Genomic DNA, 23629 nt, shown 5'->3' on the forward strand with positions numbered 1-23629 from the left:
GTGCTGGGTTTGTGTCCACATGAGAGAAGCTACTTAGGTGCCAGTACCATCATCTCAGCTCAGAGCTATGCTCATCCTGCCCAAGCCACTCCAAAGCCATATCTCCACATTTGTCTGGTTCTTTCTCCCATGCCGTCTCCTTTGGTCTTACATAGTCTGGCCCTACATGTCACCTAATCGTCCATACCCTTGCAGCCAGGAGCATTAGCTCAGAGGTGCCACAGGAAGTGCTTGCCTTTCCCAGTAGATAGGCAAAGGCAGGCCTCCTGGGTAAACAGTGACCTTAGGAAGGGGTCAGTGGCCAGTGCTTGTGGTAGTGCTCACTTGTCCTGCTCCCTCAGCTTGTTTTGTATGGGATGCTTCTCTGGGGTAAGGGGACAATTGTAGAGCCTTGAGCACCCTTGGAACACACTGTCATCTCCCCACTAAGCTGTATTCTCAACCTTTGCTCTCCATTCCATTGGAAGGCCTTCTGTGATAGGAGTCTCTCTCTCTCTTCCTTCTGTCATCTAGAAGAGACTTCTCTCCTGGACAAGACCATCAGTAGACATCACCTGGCCAGCGCCAGGCCTGAGGACTGCCTACCCCCATTTCACTAGGCAGCCTTGCTGACTCTACCTCATTTATTGCCCCATGCCCTGCCTGCTGGCCTCAGGACAGAGTCAGTAGTAGACTAGGTCCAAGGAGCACTGGGGTCTGGTATGCCTTGGGGTGAAAAGGTAGGAAACTCACCTAAAGTGGGTATTCAGTGGAGCCAAGAACTCTGTGCTAATGCCTTCTTAACTGTCACCCCAGGAAAGTTTCTGTTTTTCTCCCCAGCTAGTTCATGACAGACTGTGTTCTCACTAGCTGGGGATACTCCCCGTTCAGTCATTATGACCTCTGTGGAAAACTCAGATTCCTATGACGTCATTCAGGCAGAGGGATGAGTCTTGATAGCCAGAAATAGGAGCCCAAGGAACAGCAATCTGTCTGCCCTGTGGCTTTCTTCATGCCTCTAGACCCAGAAGCCTATTGCTGGAGCAGAAAGATGTGTTCCCCTTGGGAGGATGAGCGCTATTGCAGTGGCATTCTTGCTACTTATATTGGCATGGAGCCAGTTCCACCCACCTCCATGCTCAGCACACTTGGACCCTTCACTGAGAGTCTACCCTGTCTGTTGAGCAGCCTCTCTGCCCACCCTGGCTGGCTATTTCCTTAAGTGTCTGAGATTTCGTGGCTGCAGAGCCCTGAGCTCATTCCACCATCAACATGGAGCTGTGGTTGGAACTCGGGGTTCCATGTGACTCAAACAGATCTGACCCCCAGGCCCATCTTTGTTCCTATGCAGCGTCTTCCCACGGGAGCTTAAGGAGGTGTTTGCCTCATGGCGGCAGGAATGTAGCAGCCGAGGCCGGCCAGATATCAGTGAACGGCTCATCAGTGCCTCCCTCTTCCTTCGCTTCCTGTGCCCTGCCATCATGTCACCCTCGCTCTTCAACCTGCTTCAGGAGTATCCTGACGACCGCACGGCTCGCACCCTCACGCTCATCGCCAAAGTCACCCAGAACCTGGCCAACTTTGCCAAGTGAGTGTTGTGTCCCGTGGGATTGAAGTACACAGGAACAGAAACTTGGTGCATGTGTGGCCTTGGCCTGGGCTAGTGCAGTAGGCCTTGGTTTTGTTTCTGTCCCCCTCAGTCTCTCCACCGCCACTTACCTCAGAATAAAACCTCCCCCACAGCCACCCTCCCAGTGGTGCAGTACCGTTTGGTGTGCTTCTTTGGGTTTCAGAGGTGGGAAGAGAAGATATTTTTTCCTTCTGCTTTTTTGAATTAACATATTATCATAATATGCCATAAGGATTCTCATATGTCGTTTAGCACCAAGCTCCACTTTGCAATGAATGGCTGATTTCCTGAGTAGCTGGGCACTTGGGTTAATGCTGCCAAGATGATTGCCTGTAAAGCACTTCTGGTGGTTTTGTAGAAGTTTTTTTGTTTGTTTAAGATTTAATCATTTTATGTGTGAGTTTTTGCCTGCATGTCTGTCTGTATACCACATGAGTGCTTAGTGCCCACAGAGGTCAGAAGAGGGCATCAGACTCCCAGAAACTACATTAGGGATGGCTGTGAAGTACCATGTGGATGCTGGAAATTGAATCTGGGCCTTCTGCAAGAGCAGCAAGTGCTCTCAACCACTGAGCCATCTCTCTGAACCCCTTGGCTGCCATTATAGACAGAGTAGATAAAGTGGCAGGGTTGGGTAGTCTTGTCATTAATTCATAGTTGGATTGAGCCCTTTCCTAGGTCTGTCTGAGCTGGGCCCTGACTGTAGACATGAGTCAGGTGGGAGGCAAGTCCAGTAGAGAGAAGGGTGGGGCCAAAACGAATGACAGAGTGTCAGGGGAGCAAAGGCTTGTGGGGAGAAAAAACAGGAAGGCCAGTCATCTAGCTCAGATAAGGAACAGAGGCTGGCATGATGGCAAGGGCCTGGTACCAAAGGAGTCTAGGAGAGATGAGAAGTAACCCATGGGGGCCACAGGAACCTGGAGGCCACATGGTGCAGAGATGGACCACACAACACGGCCCTTACCTCTTCTGGATCCTGAAAAGGATCTCCACTGAACAAGGTATGGCTGATAAGAGAGACTGAGGACGGCTATAGCCAGGTTTCAGTTAAAAATGATAGGCATGGGAGAGGGGAGGCAGTGGCCTAGGGACAGATAGTAGGTGACTAGAAGATCAAGTCAGCAGGCCTTGTCATTTGGAGATGAAGAAGGGGAGCTGTCAGCACTGCCAGGCCTCTGACTTGTCCAGTGGATCATGGTCTCTTCCCTGAGAAAGGGGAATCCGGAGGAGGGCACTGGTCTTGGGGGTGTCCCTGTTGACTAAAACCTCAGTAGAGACCTGAGCCAAGTGTGGATCTGAAATTGACCTGTGTGCTGGGCTTGCAAATCTGGAGGAGAAGAGGCAGGGGCCCATAACGGGCAGTGTTAGAGGAAACACGGGAAACTGTAGTGACTTCAGTTCTGAAGAGGGCAGAGTGGTCTTGGCCTTGAGAAGAAGGCCCTAGTGACTCAGAACCTTGATTGGCAGCAGCCATGGTGAGGAAGGAGAGGAGATCTGACTCAGGTAAGGGCCTCCTCACCTTGGCCACCCTCTTCTCTCCAGGTTTGGCAGCAAGGAAGAATACATGTCCTTCATGAACCAGTTCCTGGAGCACGAGTGGACCAACATGCAGCGCTTCCTGTTGGAGATCTCCAACCCCGAGACCCTTTCCAACACAGCAGGCTTCGAGGGCTACATAGACCTGGGCCGGGAGCTCTCCAGCCTGCACTCCCTGCTCTGGGAAGCTGTCAGCCAGCTTGATCAGGTGCCTGTTGCCTGGGTTAGATGGTATATCTGCTAGGTTGGAGGCCCTACACCTGCGTGACAGATCAGCTTGTAGTGGGGCTCTCTCTGGATGTTCACTCCCCAGCACTGGTCATAGCCGTTAGCTCTGGGTACTGGGTCCAGGTCTACCCCTGTGTGCTCAGCTCTGATAGCCCAGGAACACAGTGATGCTCATTCCTTACGCAAGCGGGAGAGGAGAGGGTCTGACTGAGTTGCTTTACTGAAAGAGCCCTTGCTCTTGGTTTGTAGCTACTGAGAAAGAAAGGATACTGAGGTCTTCCGTGTGACAGATCAGACTTGGGAACCTCTGTAGAGCAGGACTTAGAGCTCAGTGGCATGTACAAGGCCCCACGAGTTTGGTCCTAAATTCAGGAAAGAAAAGAAACTGTTTCATAATTGCCATTAGCTGTCAGTGGACAGGATTAGTCCCTGCATGCCTGACACTGCTTCAGTTACCTGGTCCAAGAAACCCTTCCCTAGCCTGGAGCCCTGCTGATCTCAGTGGCTGTAGCCCACTGTGTCCTGCCAGGAACGACTTCTTAACTCACCTTGCTTTCCAGGGCGCTAGGGAATCACTTTACAGAAGTGATGATTGCTGACCCCAGGCTGGACCCCGCCTCTTGTCCATCCTGGAGGTGATAGCTTTGCCATCTTATAGACACATCCTCACATTCAGGCATGAGGACATGTGGGTTTCTGTCTTTTCAGTTTGTTTTCCAGTGAGAACTTAGCTGTACATGGTTGTTGTACCCCTCATCCACATTGTGAGTGTCTTCCCATGTCACGTTACTCACCACTACCTCTGGCTTTTTAGTGCAGTGGAGTATCCTGTAGTGGGAACACTGTGTATCTCACCCACTTCTCGCTGCCACTCTTGCTGTTGAAATTGCAGGAATGCAGTTTTGCTCATGACTTCCTCCCTCCCTATGTTCCTGAGCCAGTATGCTGGTCACTGTCCCATGGGTCTCAGAACCAGGCAGGAAGTACAGAAAATGATCAGTGTTGTCACACAGGCAATAGGGTGTGACAAGAATGTGAGATGGAACTGTTGCCCCCACGGCTCTGCCATGGGGTTGCCAGCTCTTTCTTTCAGGGCTTTCCACTGCATGGTAGTGTCTGCTCCTTCAGCTCAGCTGGATCCTCTACACATCTGTGCTGGGACACGGAGGTTCAGAAGGCACTAGGCCTTCCTCTCTTGGGCCTAGGCACTGTCCTTTCTTAGACCAGCACCTTGCATCTGTTCTGTATCTGGCCTCTATAGGCTCAGGCATCAGAGGGGGCTAGCCCACCTCCTTGATGAAGTAGGTAATTTGAGGGGCTACCATAGATGCCTCTTGGGTAGGGAAATGTAGGCTGAGAGATTGGGGGCTATGACAAAGCAGATTTGCAGCACTCTCTTGCTGGGTCTGACCCATGGGGGTCAGGGCTCTGAGTTTCTGTGACATAAGTGACAACTGCCTGTTTCCATTCTTGTAGAGTGTTGTGTCGAAGCTGGGACCTCTGCCTCGTATCCTGAGGGATGTCCACACAGCACTGAACACTCCTGGCAGTGGGCAGCTCCCTGGCACCAATGACCTGGCCTCCACCCCAGGCTCCGGCGGCAGCAGCAGCAGCGTCTCTGCTGGGCTTCAGAAGATGGTGATTGAGAATGACCTCTCTGGGTAAGAGCTACGGGCTGGGCTGGGCGGGGTAGGGTATGCGTGCAGACCCGGCGTAGCCGAGCTGTGCTAGCAAGGAAATGATGCCCATACAAACACTCACAAGAAGCCTGATGAGACCCAGAGTGTGTGGAGCAAGCTTAAGAGATGAGCTCCATTTGAGATAAATGAGAGCAGGCTTCTTGAATGAGGAATGCTGCTGCTTTTTGGGAAAGGTGCATGTCTAGGAAAGACATTCTTGGGTTCAGGGTCGATCCCAAGCAGAGGGCTGAGAAAGCCTGTGTTTAGGGATAATTACTGACCCCAATCCCTGATGTTTCCTCGGGACCTGTGCTTCTTAAAAATACCCCTTCTTGCTGTGCGTGGTGGTGCATTCCTTTAATGCCAGTACTTGGGAGGCAGGGGCAAGAGGATTGCTGTGAGGGAGGGAGGTTATGACCTGCAGCACAGATTCAGACCTGCCTGCTTGTCTCGTGTCCTTGACAACTCCTCTGATACCCTGTTTTTTGCCAGGAATGTCAGCCCCCGCCTGCCACTCAAAAAGGGTGGCATAAGGAGGCAGGGCAGGGGAGGGGAGGTTTCACTAGGCCCCCACTAGAGTTACCAGGCTGGCTAGGAACAGAAGAGGAGGCAGAGGGAGCCTCGGTAACTGTGAAAATGGGGATAGAGTTCAGAACCCAGGGATAGCAGAGAGATACCAAGCTATGTTTAGGGTGGGCTTAGATTTAACCATGGGGCACTTCTAGACCCTGACAGCCATTGTCCCAAGATGCTTCTGCAGGTCCCTAGAGAGCAGTCCTGTTGGACCAGCTACCTCACCAGTGATCCTGGGACTCTTAGCCCCTCTGCCACCCAGCCATGTCTGCAGCCCTGCCTGAGGCTGCCAGGCCTGCAGATGGTGGTGCTGTTGGTCTGGACTCACGGTTTTTCCCTTCTTTCCCTGTGTGTGCTTGTCTCCCTGCAGTCTGATAGATTTCACCCGGTTACCGTCTCCAACCCCCGAAAACAAGGACTTATTTTTTGTCACAAGGTCCTCCGGGGTCCAGCCTTCACCTGCCCGCAGCTCAAGCTACTCAGAAGCCAATGAACCTGACATGCAGATGGCCAACGGCAGCAAGAGCCTGTCCATGGTGGACCTCCAGGACGCCCGCACGCTGGATGGGGAGGCAGGTTCCCCAGTGGGCCCAGACGCCCTACCTGCTGACGGGCAGGTGCCTGCGACTCAGCTGCTGGCTGGGTGGCCAGCCCGGGCAGCCCCAGTGAGCCTGGCAGGATTGGCCACAGTGCGACGGGCAGTGCCAACACCAACCACACCAGGCACCTCCGAGGGTGCACCAGGCCGGCCCCAGTTGTTGGCCCCACTCTCCTTCCAGAATCCTGTGTACCAGATGGCGGCCGGCCTGCCACTGTCACCCCGTGGCCTTGGTGACTCAGGCTCTGAAGGCCACAGCTCCCTGAGCTCTCACAGCAACAGTGAAGAGCTGGCAGCTGCTGCCAAACTAGGAAGTTTCAGCACTGCTGCAGAGGAGCTGGCAAGGCGGCCTGGGGAACTGGCACGGAGGCAGATGTCACTGACTGAGAAGGGTGGGCAGCCCACAGTGCCGAGGCAAAATAGTGCCGGTCCCCAGCGGAGGATTGACCAGCCGCCACCACCACCACCACCGCCGCCTCCTGCCCCCCGGGGCAGGACACCTCCTACCCTGCTGAGCACCCTACAGTACCCACGACCCTCAAGTGGAACCCTGGCATCAGCATCCCCGGACTGGGCTGGCCCTGGCACCCGGCTGCGGCAACAGTCCTCCTCCTCCAAGGGAGACAGCCCAGAGCTGAAGCCCCGCGCCATGCACAAGCAGGTCAGCACTATGGGCAGGGCTCTCGTAGGATTCACAGTCTGTCATGCTCTGCCTTGGTCATTTCACCTCACTTGCACCCAGCTGTCATCCCATGCTGAATGGGGCTACATCCCCCCCCCCCCCATCCACTGGCCCACCATATGAACTCCTTTTTCTGAATTCAGGACCTCTAAGGCCTCAAGCAAAGCCAGGCTCCTTTACCAGTTCCCCAGGGATAGGCCAGGCAGGCAACAAGGACTGTTTCTTTTCATCTCTAGTGTGGCCTAGTGAAGTTCCCAAACCCCGAGGCCACCTGGCCTGCCCTGGCCTCACTCCTGAAGCACTCACATAGGCTGAACCTGCTCCTGACATAGCTACCACCTGGGCTTTCATCTGGCTCTGGCTGCTGTCTAGAAGGCTCATGTCCTTGAGTAGGCACTCCGGCAGCAGAGGTCCTTCCCTTCCCACCTGTGGCTCCCTAGTGGCCATCCCTACCTTACCATCTCTGCCTCTTCACAGCCCCTCACAGCTGTGTTTCATCGTAGGGCCCTTCACCCGTCAGTCCCAATGCCCTGGACCGCACGGCCGCTTGGCTCTTGACCATGAACGCGCAGTTGTTAGAAGACGAGGGTCTGGGCCCAGATCCCCCCCACAGGGATAGGCTAAGGAGTAAGGAGGAACTCAGCCAAGCAGAAAAGGTAAAACTGAACCTAGACCTGGACCTGGGCTGGGAGGGCGGGGAGGGCTGCCTCCACCAGTGCTGGTGATGGGTATCTCTCCAGAGCCCTTAGTGGAGCGACACCACTCCTTCCTGTCCTGTAATGCCACTCCCCTGCCCATGTGGAGACTGGAAGGAAAGCAGCAAGACCTTAGCATGGACCCAAGGTTCCCCTTATAGGCTGCACATCACTTACCTGGAGAGGGCTTGTATGCAGCCTTGGGACACAGGTTGAAGAGATCCCCTTGCTGCTAGACATTTAATGAGCTGAGGCTTGGAAACAAGATGCCAGGGGGCCACTAGAGACCCTTGGAGAGCCTTGGGAATAAGGAGCCAGAGGCAGAGGTCCCATGACTGATAGGCGAGCCACCCACCCAGGCCCCTCCCTGGGTTTAGGCCTCCCTAGAGCTTAGGAGGAATAGCATAGTTGTTGAAGCCATATTGCCAGTGGGGTGGACGTTCCTGCAGTTCCCAGTCTCACCTCACCATGTATCCATGTTTCTGGGGCAATAGTGTGCTTCAGCTGCCCTCCCCAGTCCTGAGTACTCATGCCAGCTGCTCTGGATCCATGGTGGTCCCTACCTTTCCCTGTATACCAAACCCCAGGCAGATGGATGTGTTAGAGCAGCCCACCGAAAACACTTCCCCCTTACCCTGGAATCCTAGGACAGCTGATGCAGCCTCATGAGCAGCCCCTTGGTCAGGGTGGCAGTGTCCCCTGTCCCCTACTTGGAGGGAACCCATCTCCATGCTGCATTTGCTACCTGCCACCATTCCTGGTTCACTGCATCCACCTGCTTTCCCCAGTATGTGAAGGGAACCTGGGGACATGGAACATGGTGCCACCAGAGCCATGATGAGGAAGAGAGCAAGGAGGCCTAGCTTCCTTCAGACTCCTTCCTCCTCCCCTCTCCCCAGAGACTGAGTCACATCTGGAGATCCCAAGACACCTGTTTTGCTTCCTCCCCTCCCCCTCGCTCCCACTGCCACCCACACTACACCCCACTCCTGTGCTCGGGTAGCGCCTGGGAGCCTGGGGGCTCATTTCATTGGGCAGTTGCTTCTCATGTGACCTGTCTGAGCCTCATGTCCTTCCTGCAGTGCCACCAGCTCTCAGGGCACTGTCAATGTTCTCCATACATCCAGGGCTTCCTCTAAAGAGTTCAATGTTGTTACAGATGGCTCAGCAGTTAAGAGAATGTGTTGCTCTTACAGCAGAGGACTAGGGTCCAGTTCCCAGCACACACACGGTAGCTAACAGCCACCTGAAACTCCAGTTCCAGGGGATCTGACACCCTCTTCACTTAGCCATGCATATACCCACATGTAGGCAAAACACTCATGAATTTAAAAAAAAAAAGTCTAAAATTTTAAAAAAAGCAAGTTCAAGTTAAACCCTCAGTCTTTGAGCCTTGGGTTGAGTCTTCACCCTGCTCCTGATGCACAGGTTGGACTGGGAGAGGAGGGGGCAGGCCTTTGGCAGCCACAGAGTTGAATCTTATCCTTGTTAGCTTGTAGCTAGCCTGTGCTCTGCTCAGGCTGATGAGGCTATGCTCTCTCCTGGGTGCTGGCCCATGGCTCGTTGCCCTGCTGGCAGGATCTGGCAGTGCTACAAGACAAGCTACGGATCTCCACCAAGAAGCTGGAGGAGTATGAGACCCTATTCAAGTGCCAGGAGGAGACGACGCAGAAGCTGGTGCTGGAGTATCAGGCTCGGCTGGAAGAAGGTGAGGAGCGGCTGCGGCGGCAGCAGGAAGACAAGGATATCCAGATGAAAGGCATCATCAGCAGGTGAGCAGGCTGCCCATTTGTCCATGGGGTCTCTGGGACAAGAGGAAAGCCGGTGCCCGGCAGTGGCGGTGGGGGAAGGGAAGCTCCTGTAAGAAGTTGAGTCATCCTGCCAAGTTCTAGGGGAATTGGAAAATGATTTGAGATGCTAAGCAAGACAGCGAGGAAGCCATTGAGGGCAGGAAAAAGGACAGCACATCTGGATGTGTGGGTAGGGAGGAGTTTGGGCTGGGAAGAGGGGCGTAGCTATGCCAGTATGGTGAGTGGGGTCTGTTGAGTTTCCAGGGTCTGGTTTGTCTGAAGAGTTTCTGAGGTCAGTTGGTTCCAGTAGCAAGCTTTCTTCCCTCTATCTCTGCCCCGATGGGGCGGGCATGCTTGGAGTCTGCACACAGGCAGTACAGTATCTAAGCCACTCACTGTGTCCCAGTCCTGGAGCATCTACCTCACAGCAGTGTGTAAGGAGTGTGAGTGATAGCCTGATCCTTGGCTGAGACCCGGGACTGAGCAGGTGTGAGGTAGGCAGGGAATTCCCCCTTAGCCTTCTGTTTTGTCCACAGCACAAACCCTTCCCAGATCACCTGTTCTGCCTGCCTGGTGGCTGTGTCCTGTCCTGAGCTTCTGTTCATTACAGATGATTAGCAGAGCAGAACCCAGGTGGCTGGACGCCTGCCAGCTGCTTGGCACCCCTCTCTGTTCTTGGCTCCCCTGGTGCCTGGCCATCTCCTCTTCCCTGTGTCCGGGAATGTGACATCATCAGGACAGTTGGGTCTAACACGTCCTTGCTGCTCCTTTGCCTGCGTGCTTGTGTTATTGTGTCGGCTTCTGAGATAGCCCTACTGAGCTATCTGATCATGATTCTCCAGGGTTATTTCTGTTGGTCTTGCTTCATTGACACCTTCTAGTCCTGGATGGGTGTTCTTTTAGGATTATCACATACCATTAACAAACTGTCCTTTTTAATTACACTCTTTCCTCCATCTTATTTCTAGTGTAGATATTCTTTCTCTGGTGATAGCACACTGTATCATTTTCTGTCCTATATACTTTTAAACCATTGTTTGGTCCATTTCTACTTCTATGACAAAATATCAGCACCAGGTGATTATAAACAAGAGAAATGTACTGCTCACCGTTCTGAAGGTTGCCATGTCTAAGATCAGGGTGTCAACAGATTTAGTGTAGCTCTCCTTCATAGACATACCTTGGTGCCATGTCCTTAGAGGCGAGCTCCTTCCAGCTTCTTTGGTAAGGGCACTAACCCTGCTCTTGAAGGCAGAAATATCTTGTGACCCATCACTTCCCAGAGGACAACTGGTAGCACCGTAGAGGTTAAGTTTCAGTGTACATGTATTTGAGTGTGGACACCAACTTTAAGAGCGTAGTAGCCATCGTTGTGCACAAAGTTTATTTTACACGTTCCTATTGTTTGGTCTGTTTATTATCCAACAACTTCTGCCTTTTAATTGGAGCGTTGAAGTCATTTACTTTTAATATGATTATTTTAAGCCTGTTAATCTTATAGCTATTTTCCTGTTTATATGTAGCATTAGCATCTTTTTCTTTCTTTCTTCTTGCGTTCCTTGGACTGTATCTTAGTCCTCAGCATCTCTGTTGGCTTCCTTGCTGTGTGGCCCCAGTGCTTTGGGTCTTCCTCAACGGGCAGGTGGGAACCGTGCCGGGCTGTGCAGGCCACATGATCTTGCTGCTCCTTTTCACCTGCTCTCACAGCAGAGCTGGGTGATGTCAGGGCTTACAGAGGAGGCAGTGGCTTGATGTGACCCCTCCCTGGCTGCAGTGGCAAGAACATTGCCCTGTCTTTGTTTTTTGTTGTTTTGTTTGTTTTACAGTCTCCTTTTTCTCTCGCTGTTTTTAAGGTACTTCTCCTGGGCTAGAGCTTTGCTCATTGTTGGAATGCTTTCCTGGCGGGCACAGACCCTTGGTTGGATCCATAACACTAAATTTTTTTTAATGTTATCTACTACTGGGGCATATATGTATGTGTGTGGAGGGCTAGGTGTGTAGGCATGTGTAGATAGGCCATAGGACAGCTTCGTGTGTGTGTGTGTGTGTGTGTGTGTGTGTGTGTGTGTGTCTGTCTGTCTGTGTGTATGTGTGGTTGTATAGTTATGTAGGGGTGGGGGAGAGTGTAGCCATAGGACAGCTTCATGTATGTGTGTGTGTGTGCATGTGTGTATGATTCTATGGTTGTATAGTTATGTAGTGTCTGTGGGGGGTGTAGGTCAGAGGACAGCTTCATGTGTGTGTGTATGTGGTTGTATAGTTATGTAGGTGTCTGGGGGGGTGTAGGTCAGAGGACAGCTTTGTGTGTGTGTGTGTGTGTGTGGTTGTATAGTTATGTAGGTGTCTGTGGGGCTGTAGGTCAGAGGACATCATCCAGGAGGCTTCCCTCCATCGTGGGTTCTGGAGATGAAGCTCGAGTCTCTACACCTCTTCATAGTGCTCCTTTCATTAAATGTTGTCAACAGTCTCACTTTCCAGGTTGACTGTGACACACCTGTTGTGGTTCTCTTGGGTTGGCTGGACTGAGATCTGTAGGTGGATGGCTCTGCTTCCTACTTCTTCCTCTAGGGCTCCCGTCACCTGCCCTCAGGTACAGTGGGCTGCTCTGTACTGTCTCCCATTTCGCTGTTCCTTCATTGTTTTCTTCTTCCTTCTCTTTCTCCCTTTTATCTTATTTTATATGGATGGGTGATTTGCCTGCGTGCAGGTCTGTCTCGGATCTCCTGAGCTGGAGTTAGAGGCGCTTGAGCTGCCATGTGTGTGCCTGGAACTGAACTCAGGTCCTTTGTGAGAACAAAAGGTATTCACAACCACAGTGCTATCTCTTCACCCCCCACAGTTGTTTTCTTTTTCTATTGTTCTCTGAGTTTTACTTTATATACATTTTTATATTCCTGGGTGAGGATTGAACTCAGGGCCTTGGGCAAGCTAGACAGTTGTCTGTCACTGTTACACCCCAACCTTTGTACTTGAGACAGTCTGTTAGTAAATTTCCCAAGCTCTCCCTGAACTTGCCTACAACCCAAAAAGTCTTGAACTTGCTGTCATCCTCCTGCATCAATTTCCCAGATAGCTAGGGTTACAGGCCTGTGCCTAGGCCTGGTTCACATGTGATCTAAATGGCAGACCAACGTTTCTGTGGTGCCAGTGCCTGCAGTCAGCCCTTGCTCCTTCAGGTCTCTAGAGTTTCACTGTGGTTTAAACCTCTTCTACTTTCCTCGTGGTTAAGACTGTCTCTTGGGCATGTAGAATGTCCCTTCAGTGCTGCCTCACAGCGTCACCTACTTCCCATCCTACGTCTCAGCTGTTCTCACTGATTTGTCTTCTGGTTGTAGATTTTATTTCTTTATATCTCTGCGTCCTTGGCAGCTCTGATGGGATGCCTGGCACGTTGGAGCTTTGCTTGGGTGGGACCTGAAGGCCTCAGACTTGGTCTCATCTGGCCATTCCACGGTGCAGCTGCCTTCCCAGAATTCTTCATGGCCCCCTATGGCCCATTCCCTCCCCCAACCCTCCCATCTAGCCTGTGGGATGCTCCCAGGTAGAATTTGGAAGAATTGGGATTCCTACAGAGACTTGGGGTGAATTGGTAGGGTCCACCTTTATCTGGAGCTCCTGTAGGTCCTCCACCTTGTCCTTCCTGACTTCCCTCATCACTTTGATACCAGCACCCTACTACAGCTGCTGTGCAGGCTATAGTTACAACCTAGTGTGAAGTTCCTGGTTGTGAGCCTCTGAAACTTGTGCCTTCACAAAGTCCATACCACCTCAGGAAACATGGTAGAAGTGGGTCTAGAGCCTTCACCATATCCTCTGCCACAGATCCTATAACATGACATTCCTTGGGTCTTAGAAGTGCACTGGAATGGAAATAGCCCCAGAGAGCAGAGTTGCAGAGGGAGAGTTGAGGTCAAGACAGGGTAGCCCAGCCATGCCACTGCTTGGGGACAGTTCTAGATAGGATGGTTTCCCACAGGCCCCACAGTACACTTCCTCCTCCTAGTGCTCCTGACTCTGTGTTTCTGTTCACAGGTTGATGTCAGTGGAAGAAGAACTGAAGAAGGATCATGCAGAGATGCAAGCAGCTGTAGATTCCAAACAGAAGATCATCGATGCCCAGGTTGGGGCTCTGGCTATAGTGTTACAGAGTTTGGGGTAGTGCGAGTGTGACTAGCTTCTCTGGCATCCTTGGTTACACCTCAGTGTAAACCATGGACCAGGAACCAAGGTCTCTGGGCTCTGAGGATGCTAACCAGGGACTTATGGGAGTGGAGTAGGTAGGACTAGGAAGGTGAAAGGCGGCTAGGCAGAAGGGCTCTGGTCCCAAAGCCCCTTCACTCACGGCTGTGTCCCTTCCTCTGAATGCCCCAAGAATTGGCAGGTTTGGTTAGAGTATAAGCTACATAGCCTAGGAAGGAGCTCTGGGTATATGACACGCATGAGAGGAAAGGCTCTGCCTTCGAGCTCAGGTGCTATAGCTCCGCTTTAGCTTTGTATAGGTAGGAGGCAAATTATAAGGCCCCAGTCTGTGATAGCACAGAACCTGCCCAGCTACTCCACAGCCTGGGCCTAACACACTTTTCTGGCCTACTGTGGTGCTCCCTGCTGGCTACTGCTGACTAGAGCCCACCTCAAGCACCACTAATGCCCTCTTTGCCCACAGGAAAAGCGCATTGCCTCGTTGGATGCTGCCAATGCCCGCCTCATGAGTGCCCTCACACAGCTGAAAGAGAGGTACAGCATGCAAGCCCGTAACGGCGTCTCCCCCACCAACCCCACCAAATTGCAGATTACTGAGAACGGCGAGTTCAGAAACAGCAGCAATTGTTAACCTGCCTGAGGAGAGGGGGACTGTGGTGGCCCGGGACAGGGTCTCCGTCAGGAGACTCCCACAGTTGCAGGCTAGCCTGCAGTGGAGGGGGCGTAAGACTGATGGAGCGTGAGACTGAGGGCACAGTGGCCCCCTTCTCTTCGCCCACCTGAACAGTGGGTGTGGGTAGAAGCAGCGGAGACTGCACTGGGGAGTGGGGCCAGCCTGCAGGGAGGCCTGCCGAATGTGTCTCTGGTTGTTGAATTTGGTATATGGCACCTTCTCCTCTCTGAGCAGCCAGGTGCATGTACCCTTCCTTACCCTTTCCCATGGAGGAAGCTACCTGGAAAGGGCTCAAGGAAGGTTTAGGGGCCACTGCTGTGGGTTTCCCATGGCCCCCGGGACCTGATGGAGTAGTTAACAGGCAGAGTGGCCCCTGTTCATCTCTGCCCTGAGCCCCTGCCACTGCATGCAGCTGGTCAGGGACCCTTCCAGGGGGTGAGGAACTGAAGAAAAGAACCTCGGTCCTATGCCCATCCCAGGCGTGACACCCTCCACACTCCTTCCCTTCCTTCCTTGCATTGCCAAACAGACAGCACTGCACTTTCTCCGCTGGGCCCTCATACCCGTGGGAGGAGCCATAGCTTCCCACACTTCACATGTGGGCCTGGCTCATGCTCTTGGAACTCCGGAAGCCAGAGAGCTGGGCGGAGGTGGCCAGGTTGCACCATGCGTTGTAGCTGCCTTCTCCAGGGTCCCAGTGTGGCCTGCACAGTGGCCCTGTGGGGAGAGGCCAGCCAGTGCTCACCCTGCAAAGGTGATGTCTCTTCTCTGATAGTTTAAAAGAAAGAATTCTAAAGCCTGCCAGCCCTGAGAAGGTGGATAACTGTGATTTTTTTTCCTTTCACAGTATGCATTAGAAACAAAAGCCCGCTTGCTCGCTTGCTGGAACACAGGGGCCTTTTAAATTGAGCGAGCGCACTGCATGGGAAATAGCGGCCCTGGAGGATGTTAGACTTGCTCCCTCTCCAAGACAGCAGCAGCCTGCACCAGGCCCCGTGTGCAGTCGCCTCTCCTCACCCTCCCAGCCCCAGCCAAGGACCCAGGCACTGCAGGCAGGGAGGGGCATCCCCCACAGCTGGGGCTGGTTTTCCCCAGCTCTAGGCTGTTCTGTAGCATATCTGTCCTCCCCCCCCCCCTTTGTGGGACAGAGAAGGGCAGGAGCTTGGGTCTTTCTTGGGTCCCCATCTGTTCCCATCACACTCTAGATTCCAAGCCCTGGTTCTGAGTCACCTAGGGCAGGAGCTAGGCTTTGCCCAGGCAGCAGAATGGGGCTAGGCAAGCTGCAATTAATGCTCCTAGAGTCCTCACTAGAAAGCGTGGACGTCCTGAGGTGTGGCCTAGCTAGGCTGCGCCCTGTCCTCAGTCCACGATGGACAGGCAAGGGTAAAAGAACCCAGTTAGGCTGCAGACCAATGCTGGGAGAGGGTGTGGCTATCAAGGGTCAGAGACCTCAGGAAGGAAGGAGGTGGGGCTGAGGGCCTGCCACTGCCTCTTCCTGCCCCACTCCTGTCCACACCCCTGCTCCCATGCATTTCAGCAGGGGTGGCCTCTTGGGCAGGGCCTGGCCTGGCCTGGCCTGGGTCTTGCCCTTCCACTGCCCAGGGAGCCCTGTTTTCCTCCTCACCCACACTCTCGCCCATGCCTCGTAAAGTGACCTCTGTCTGAGCGCCTCCTAGCAATATGGGGAGGTCCCCAGGCCTGGACAGGAGAGCGCAGGGCCAGATGCAATGGCCCCTCTGGCGGGGTTGTTAGCTCTCAGGCCGAGAGCCTTATTTACCTAGTGCAAAAACTGTAAAAGTGTACAGACTCTCCACAGATTTTTATCTTAATTGCAAGTCTGCAATATTTTTTTTTGTAAATTTTTTTTTTTTTTGTAAATGTTCTTGGTGTTTGACTGTAATGGAACTATTTCACCCAAGGGATGTACATAGTCCTTTAGTCCTGGTGCTGCGAGGGCTGGCCAGGACACTGCTCTCACGGTTGATATTAGAGCCTAGAGAACGGTGCTGGGCAGGACGAAGAGCTTTGCAGTCTAGGTGTCTGTCTGTTTGTTTCTTGCCCGGGGCATTGATTCGTTGGCTTTCAAGCATGCTGTTTGGGTGGGAGGTTGATGGGGCAAATGCCCCAGTGGGGCCAGTAAAGCATCCTCCTGCCCACAGCAATGGCTTGGGGCGGCTGAGCTCTGCTTACAGCAAGGGCTGGAGTTGCCAGAGGCCCTGCTCTGGGATGACCCTGGCCACTGACACCCAAGATCTGCTGGAGAGAGTGGCCCCACCCTTGCCAACACAGATACCTGACCTTTTTGTTCAACTTGTGTGTTAGGGTGAAGGAAACTGCCAAACTTCCTCTGAGTGAAGACCTCTGACTGCCCCGGAGTGGGGGTGGGGACCAGGGCCAGAGCTCAACGTGTACCCCAGCACCTGCCTGAGGGACACTCCTCCCTCATACTCATAGGTCTGGGAGCCAGACTGTCCAGGGAACCAGCCCCTCTTTTCTATATACTCAGCCACAAGGCTACCCGTCCCCCCACTGTGCCCAGCTCCCCCTTTTGTAAGTATGTGAAAAGGAAAAAAATGCAAAGGTTGGATCGGCCGGAGCCCTTCCCTCCAGTCGAGACTTTTAACCCTGTAATAATGTACAGAGAAGTTGTTGGTGTTCGAAGACTCCATGTGGCTGTGCAATTTCTGTACATTTGCAATTAGAAATATTAAAGATTTATTTAGCTATTTTAAGCCTGACTAGCCTTTCTTCATCTGTGTCCTGGCTTGTTTTCCTACAGGTTACTAGATCTTGAGCTAATACTGTTGTTCTAGTCATGACCCCTACCTGGGTGACCTGGGACTGCCCCTCCTCTCTATGGAAAGCCCTGTACTTGGGAGTGGAGCAGCTGACCTCTTAAAGGCCCTCCCAACCTGCAGAGGCTGGGAGCCCCAGTGATTCCTGGGAGCTCCGAGTTGCCATGCTTCCTGCTGCAGAGGTTCTAGGTCAACCCTGTTAATCTGCAACCTGAGGAGAGAAGAGCTGAGCTCTGCTCTGCCCAGGGTTACCAGTGAGGGGAGGCTAAGGCTGGCTGGCCCCACGCATCTAGTGCTTGATTTTTAGGGTCCGATTTTCCTGAGCTGGAAATGAACTCAGTGAGAGCACGTCAGCCGTACCTGCTGTTCCCCAGCTGTTTGTCCCGCATCTGTCAGGGTTTGGGATCCTGTCTTCTGATGTGCGATAACCCTGGGTTGAACATGAACAGTTCAGCCTTACAAGGACAAGAACACACAGAGGCCCAGAGCAAACTGGCACAAAAGCACCTCCAGACCCCTAAAAAATAGAAAAGGAAAGCAGTTGGAGGGTTTTTAGGCCTTCTAATAAGCAAGGACCATCAAGCATTCACCCTCGTGAGAACAGATCTGTCAGATTGCAAATGAGAAATTGCCTACACTTGACTACACCGAAACATAAAGAAAATGCCTACCCAGAGGCCAGTTTAGGCTACAGTGAGAAATGTATAAAAAAAACAAGCAGATAACACCACCAGGATTTTTTTTTTTTAAAGAAACGAGTCTTGCAGTTAAATGAGGACTCCTGATCACATGCGATTTGTCTCCTCCCCAAACATCATTGTACTGACAAGATTAATGTGGGAGGAGATCCGAGGAGATAAGAAAATTGCTTAACTGTCAACTGGAAGCTGACAGGAAAGGTTTGCTTGCCCAGATCCTACCCAGAGGCTTAGGTGGGAGCCCCCAAGCATAGACAACCATATAGTCAGAGCCAGGACACCTGCCCCGCAGAGCCCTGAAAGGACTGTACTATATTCTGGCTGTCATTCTCTGGAGAAATGGAACCCAGTGGATTCTGGCCTGGGGACACCAGCCACAGGGCTGAAAGGGGGAAGTGAGCCTGGCCTCAGTCCTTCTGCTCATTTTAGAGAGGTTTTCTCAATGAGAAGACTGAGTCACAGTGCTTCTGTTGCAAAAGAAGCCTGGGCTGTGTGCGCACACCCATAGAGCACGTGTAGCCCAGGACCCTGAGGCCACTGAAGAAAGCTTGCCATCTGCTAGGTAGCAAGGAACCAGGGCGGATGACACGCGGACCCAGGGTTGGAAGACTGTGGAGAAAGGGACTGGAAAGTACAGATTAACATAGGCCCTCTTTAGAGGCAGCAGGGACCCTTGCCATACCCTCTGCTCCGTGTAAATGCTCCCCCCCCCCATACACACACACACACACACACACACACACACACTGCACTTTCACCAGAACCATGTGCCCGCTTGGTATCGCCACTTGATTTCATTCACAGCAAACTTGGTTTGTCTGAAATAGAATAGAGTTCTTGAGCTTGAAGCCTCTAAAACTTGTTCCTTTCCTCATTTTTCAGCACCCCCCCCCCCATGTTACAACTCTTCTACTGTTTGTTCAAGCCAAGGGCTAAGTGCGACTCCCTTTAAACATGAATTCTTGATTCTCAGGCCTTAGCGGAAGTGCACAGATTTAGAATGACATTGCTGAGCCATTCTGAGTGACGAGCAGGCTCTCAATCAGTGTGCCCCATTCTTTTAAAGAACAGCCAATAAATCCCACCACAGGCCAACGCGCCCCACCCACTGTCAGTGGCAGTTTGCTCCAGGGAGAGGGAAGGGAAACTTCAGTGTTCTGCTTTCTCTTCCTTTGTGCTGTTTGAATATTTTACAGCCAGTTTTATTTCTCGTTTGGATACGGAGGAGCCATTTAAAAATAAATAAAACATACCCAATATAATGAAACGCTGTGCAGCCATTAAATTTGTAGAAGAATAATAAGTGACATTGAAAGATGTAAATAATGTATTAAGTGTAAGCACTGATAAAGGAATTATATGTCCAGGAGGATTCTGGTTTAGCTTTTAGAGCATGTTCACAGAAACACCTGGGCTGGGAAATGGTAATTGGTAGGTTAGAGCTTGAGTTTGGACATGCATGAGAGTGGGCTTTGAGCCTTAATGGCTATTGATTGGCAACGTGGTCTTAGCATCATGGGAAAGCGCTCCATTCTTAGTTTTCTTGCTGTAAAATGAAGAAGGTAGTGCCTGTACTACAGGGACGTCTTCAGGGAGGATTGCAGTTGAGGAACAAACAAGTGGTCTTTATTAGGACTCTAGGAGGATCGAGGAGCATTTCCAAGGACGGGAGAAACGGAGATGGCTCCGTGGTTAACTGTGCATCCTGCCCTTGTAGGGGACCTCGATTTGGTTCCTAGCACCCACATCGAGCAGCTCGCAAACGCTTTTAAGCACGTGGCTTAAAATAAGATCTTTAAAAAGAATAATTTCACAATAAAACCTAAAGTCACACTTGGGATCATCAAAGAGAGAAATGCCAAGATGGGGATCAGATGCTGACCTAGGGATGCTGAGTGTGGTCCTCTGGGCTTACGTATACATTTTTTCCCTCAACATGTTTTTGTGTTTATGATGAAAACCCAATTAAAAAATACCTGGAGCTCAGTGGTAGAGGGCTTGCCTTGCACTGAAAAGAGTCAGTACAATCTCTAAAAGTGAAGCATTAAACACCCCCCCCCCATCACTTCCTTAGTGGGGAAGGAAGCAAGAGGTGGTGAAGAAATGGCAGAAAAGAAGCTCATTGGACTTCCTGAGGGACACGGACAAGAAAACAAAACAAAATGGGATTTTCTTAAAATTTCCCATCCCCAAAATGGTCTTTGCTTAGGGAAGTGGCTGAACACAAAATAAAGATACAAGACAGATGCTGCTTTCCCCAGCAGCTGGCAGGAGGGAAGGCGTGGTTGGTGTTGGCGGGAGAGAGGTGGGTATACAGGGCTTCTCAAACCCGACCAACCCAGTGAGCATCACACCGTCTGGATTGAGTAGTTACCAGACCTGTGACCAAGGTGGATTGTCTGCTGGTCCGCGGCACACCGAAATCCTGAGCTATGGCTATGTTACACGGCTGAATTCATAGGAAGATGGTCATGTCTTCCACATACATGCTTAGAATTGACTGCTGTCTTTGTGACTCCTGGTTGTCATTTATTTCTGAGTGTCTTGAAATATCCAGAAGACAAACAGCCCTTCAAAGGTCCAGCTACTCAGAAACCACCTGCTCCTCTGGGGACCAAGGTCTGCCCTTCTGCCTGTCCTTTCCCCCAGCCAAAAGGTTGGCACCGAGGCCCTGAGGGCTAGAGAAGGGCCCTGCAGTTACAGGGGGAGCCCACACATTGCTGATGTGTGAAGATTGGCTTTGCCCACAGAGAGACCCATGAGGTCAGGGGACTCCACACTCTTCAAGTCTGGAGGGAGAAGGCCTCAGTCTCAGAAAGGTCTCTTACAAAATGTTCACAGCTTTTACCCTTTCATGACAGAAAGTAGCAATTGTGTGAAAGCAGACTTTTTTTTTTTTGACAACCAAGACTTACAAATATAAGATGAACATATGTTTAGTGTTGTTTTTTTTTTTTTTAATTCACTAATCAATGAAGAATCCAGTCAGTTGTCACAGCCAATTCAGAGGAGAATTCAAAGAGCTGTGCGTACAGACAATTGGTAATTTCAATAAAACAAATCTTACAAATAGATGCAAAGTCAGTCTGTCTCCAGGGCACTCCAGCAGACACCATTTATTCTGCAGGACAAAGATCACAGAGTGTTATCTTTTCAGAATTTACACCAAAGGAGTTCAAGGCCAAGGAAAAGCAGGTTACAGATTCCGGAGACTTGTAACTCACCTTGCCGATGTTGAAATCTCATGTATTTTCCTAAAACCAGCTTTAAAAATAAAAAACAAAAACAAAACAGAAGTTGGGGGCTGGAGGGCTTAAAAGCACACACTGCTCTGGCAAAGGACTTAAGTTCAATTTAAGCACTCATACCAGGAGGCTCACAACCACCTGTAAACTCCAGCTCCAGGGACTCTGCTGCCCTCTTCTGGCCCCCATGAGTACTGCTCTCATGTGCACATACTCTCACACAGACACTTACTTCTACATATAACTTAAAACTTTTAGGGCTGGTGAGATGGCTCAGTGGGTAAGAGCACCTGACTGCTCTTCCGAAGGTCCAGAGTTCAAATCCCAGCAACCACATGGTGGCTCACAACCATCCGTAACGAGATCTGATGCCCTCTTCTGGAGTGTCTGAGGACAGCTACAGTGTACTTACATATAATAAATAAATAAATCTTAAAAAAAAAAAAACTTTTAAATACTAAGCAGGATGAAGTCATGTTGAAAGGGGTCCACTGCCTACAAAGCCTTCTCAGTATAGACAAATCTATTGTTTATAGCTATCAAGATAGCTTTGTTCTTGCCCATACAACCTAATTTCTATTTTATAATTTCAAGACAAAGTCACTATGCATGCAGCTAAGGCTGACCTCAAACTTGAGATCCCCCAACTCCTCCTTCCCAAATTCTTGAATTTCAAATGTGTGCCACTGTGCATGGCCCAGACTAGTATAGTAAAGGCAAAATTAGAACCGTGATACATACTAATCAATTTTAAAAAGATCTTTAATGTTTATTTTTAAAAACAAAATATGAGTGTGGGTGACTGCCTGCATGTATATATGTGTACAGCATACATGCTTAGTGCCCACAGAGGTCAGATGAGGGTGTGGGTCCCTGGGAACAGGAGTTACACATGGTTTTGAGCTGTCATATAATGCTGGGAATCAAACCAAGGTCCTCTGAAGGGACAGCCAGTCTCTTAACTACTGAGCCATCTCTCTAGCCATAGTTGTGGGTTTGGTTTTAAATTTAAATTATGCATATATTTATGTGTCTATGTGTATGTGTGTGTCTATGTGTATATATATGTATGTGTGTCTATAGGTATATATGTATGTGTGTGTCTATGTCTCTGTGTGTATGTATATATGTATGTATGTATGTATGTATGTATGTATACCTATGTGTGTTTTGTACATGTGAGCAAAGATGGACTTGGAGTTCAGGAAATGGCACAGAAGCCCTGGGGCTGGAGTTACAAGCAGCTGTGAGCTGCCTGATAATGGGTGCTGTGGGTCAGTCCCTGTCCTTAACCACTGAGCATTTGCTCCAGGTCCTCCTCCACCCCCACCCCCCCNCCCCGCTACACCCTCCCACCCCCTACCCCACTCCCACCCCCGCCCCATTTATTTGCTCATTGGTTTGTTTTGTAAAGCATGTTTGGACATGCCTGCAATCCCAGTACTCGGGAGGTAGAGACAGACAGAGAAGGATCCCTGCACATTTGAAGCTAGCCTAGTGGTCTACAGAGCATACGCAACAAACCCTGCATGTCAGCCAGGGTTCACATGACCGAACCCTAGCTCAAACCAAACCAAACAATACAAAAACCAGAGCAACAAAACCATCACCACCACCAACAAAAACCCTAACTGAAATGATGCCCAGGCTAGTACCACATTCAGGATGCCCCTGCCTGGAGTCCTCCTGAGTAGCCGATGTTGATTAGATGCGCTCTCAGTATTGCACTAACAGGTTTGCTCTTCCCACGTGTCAGTAGACTGTGGACACTGTTCTCTACAAATATCACCTTTCACTGTTACTTTATTATTTTTTTTAATGATTAGACTTGCAGATGGTTTAAACTTTCACACCTTGAATTCTGAATGATTTTGTGTTTCTTTGGACATTTGCTTTGGTAATAATTTCACACTTACAGATAAGCTGTTGAAACCAACAACAAGGAACACTGTGTGGCTTTTATTCCAAAATGCCATGAACGTTTAACCCTGTCTTTATCATTATTCTCTCTCTCTCTCTCTCTCTCTCTCTCTCTCTCTCTCTCTCTCTCTCTCTCTCTCTCTCTCTCTCTCTCTCTCTCTCTCCTCCTGAATTCCTTGAAAGCTAGTTACATACCACTGCTCTTTCCCCTGATCCTTCCCTGCTTCAGGCGCTCCCAGTTAAACCTTGGTGCTGTTTCCAGCTCTCAGCTTGGTTTTTAGTTTCCTCGGTTGGCCCCGTTATGTCCTTCTATATTCTTTCCCCCCAACACCCAAGTCTAGGGTCAGGGATTGCATTCAGTTGCCATGTCTCTTTAACCTTGTCTAATCTGGAACTTTCCATAGGATTTTCTGGTCTTTTCTGTGATGACAGGAGAAATACAATCAGCCACACTCCTGGCTCCTTGTTAAAGCAACATCAGTAACAAATGGAGACAGAGCTGGGTCTATCTGGTGTGTCTTTAGGACCAGTTTCTGGCTGTCTTGTACAGGGCATATTCTTTGGAGAGATACACATTTGGAGGCGCGATGCCGGACGGAGGCCTGGCTGTTTTTCCTGGGTGCTGAGGCCCCTCGTCAGTGTTTCACCTTTTCTTTCTCCACTCAGGGAGGTGCTGGTTTTAGTTGTAGTTTTGGCCTCTTTGTAACT

General features: G+C 50.9%; 1 protein-coding gene across 13 annotated transcripts in view; it reads left to right on the forward strand.

Annotated features, from left to right (window-relative positions):
- Dab2ip (DAB2 interacting protein) overlaps positions 1–16995 on the forward strand; it is a 175484-nt gene extending 158489 nt beyond the window's left edge. For 8 of the 13 annotated variants that reach the window (XM_029484645.1, XM_029484632.1, XM_021181770.2 and 5 more), the window contains 8 exons: positions 1331–1567; positions 3152–3353; positions 4850–5034; positions 5996–6884; positions 7409–7561; positions 9179–9372; positions 13423–13510; positions 14054–16995. In XM_029484645.1, coding sequence (XP_029340505.1) covers positions 1331–1567; positions 3152–3353; positions 4850–5034; positions 5996–6884; positions 7409–7561; positions 9179–9372; positions 13423–13510; positions 14054–14221 — 2116 coding nt within the window. In that variant the 3' untranslated portion in view covers positions 14222–16995. The remainder of the gene's footprint in view (positions 1–1330; positions 1568–3151; positions 3354–4849; positions 5035–5995; positions 6885–7408; positions 7562–9178; positions 9373–13422; positions 13511–14053) is intronic. The other 5 variants (XM_029484669.1, XM_021181787.2, XM_021181779.2 and 2 more) reach the window with 4 other exon arrangements.
- The last annotated feature ends 6634 nt before the right edge of the window (positions 16996–23629 follow it).

This window comes from Mus caroli, chromosome 2, assembly GCF_900094665.2.
Source record: "Mus caroli chromosome 2, CAROLI_EIJ_v1.1, whole genome shotgun sequence".
Classification (NCBI taxonomy): Eukaryota; Metazoa; Chordata; class Mammalia; order Rodentia; family Muridae; genus Mus; species Mus caroli.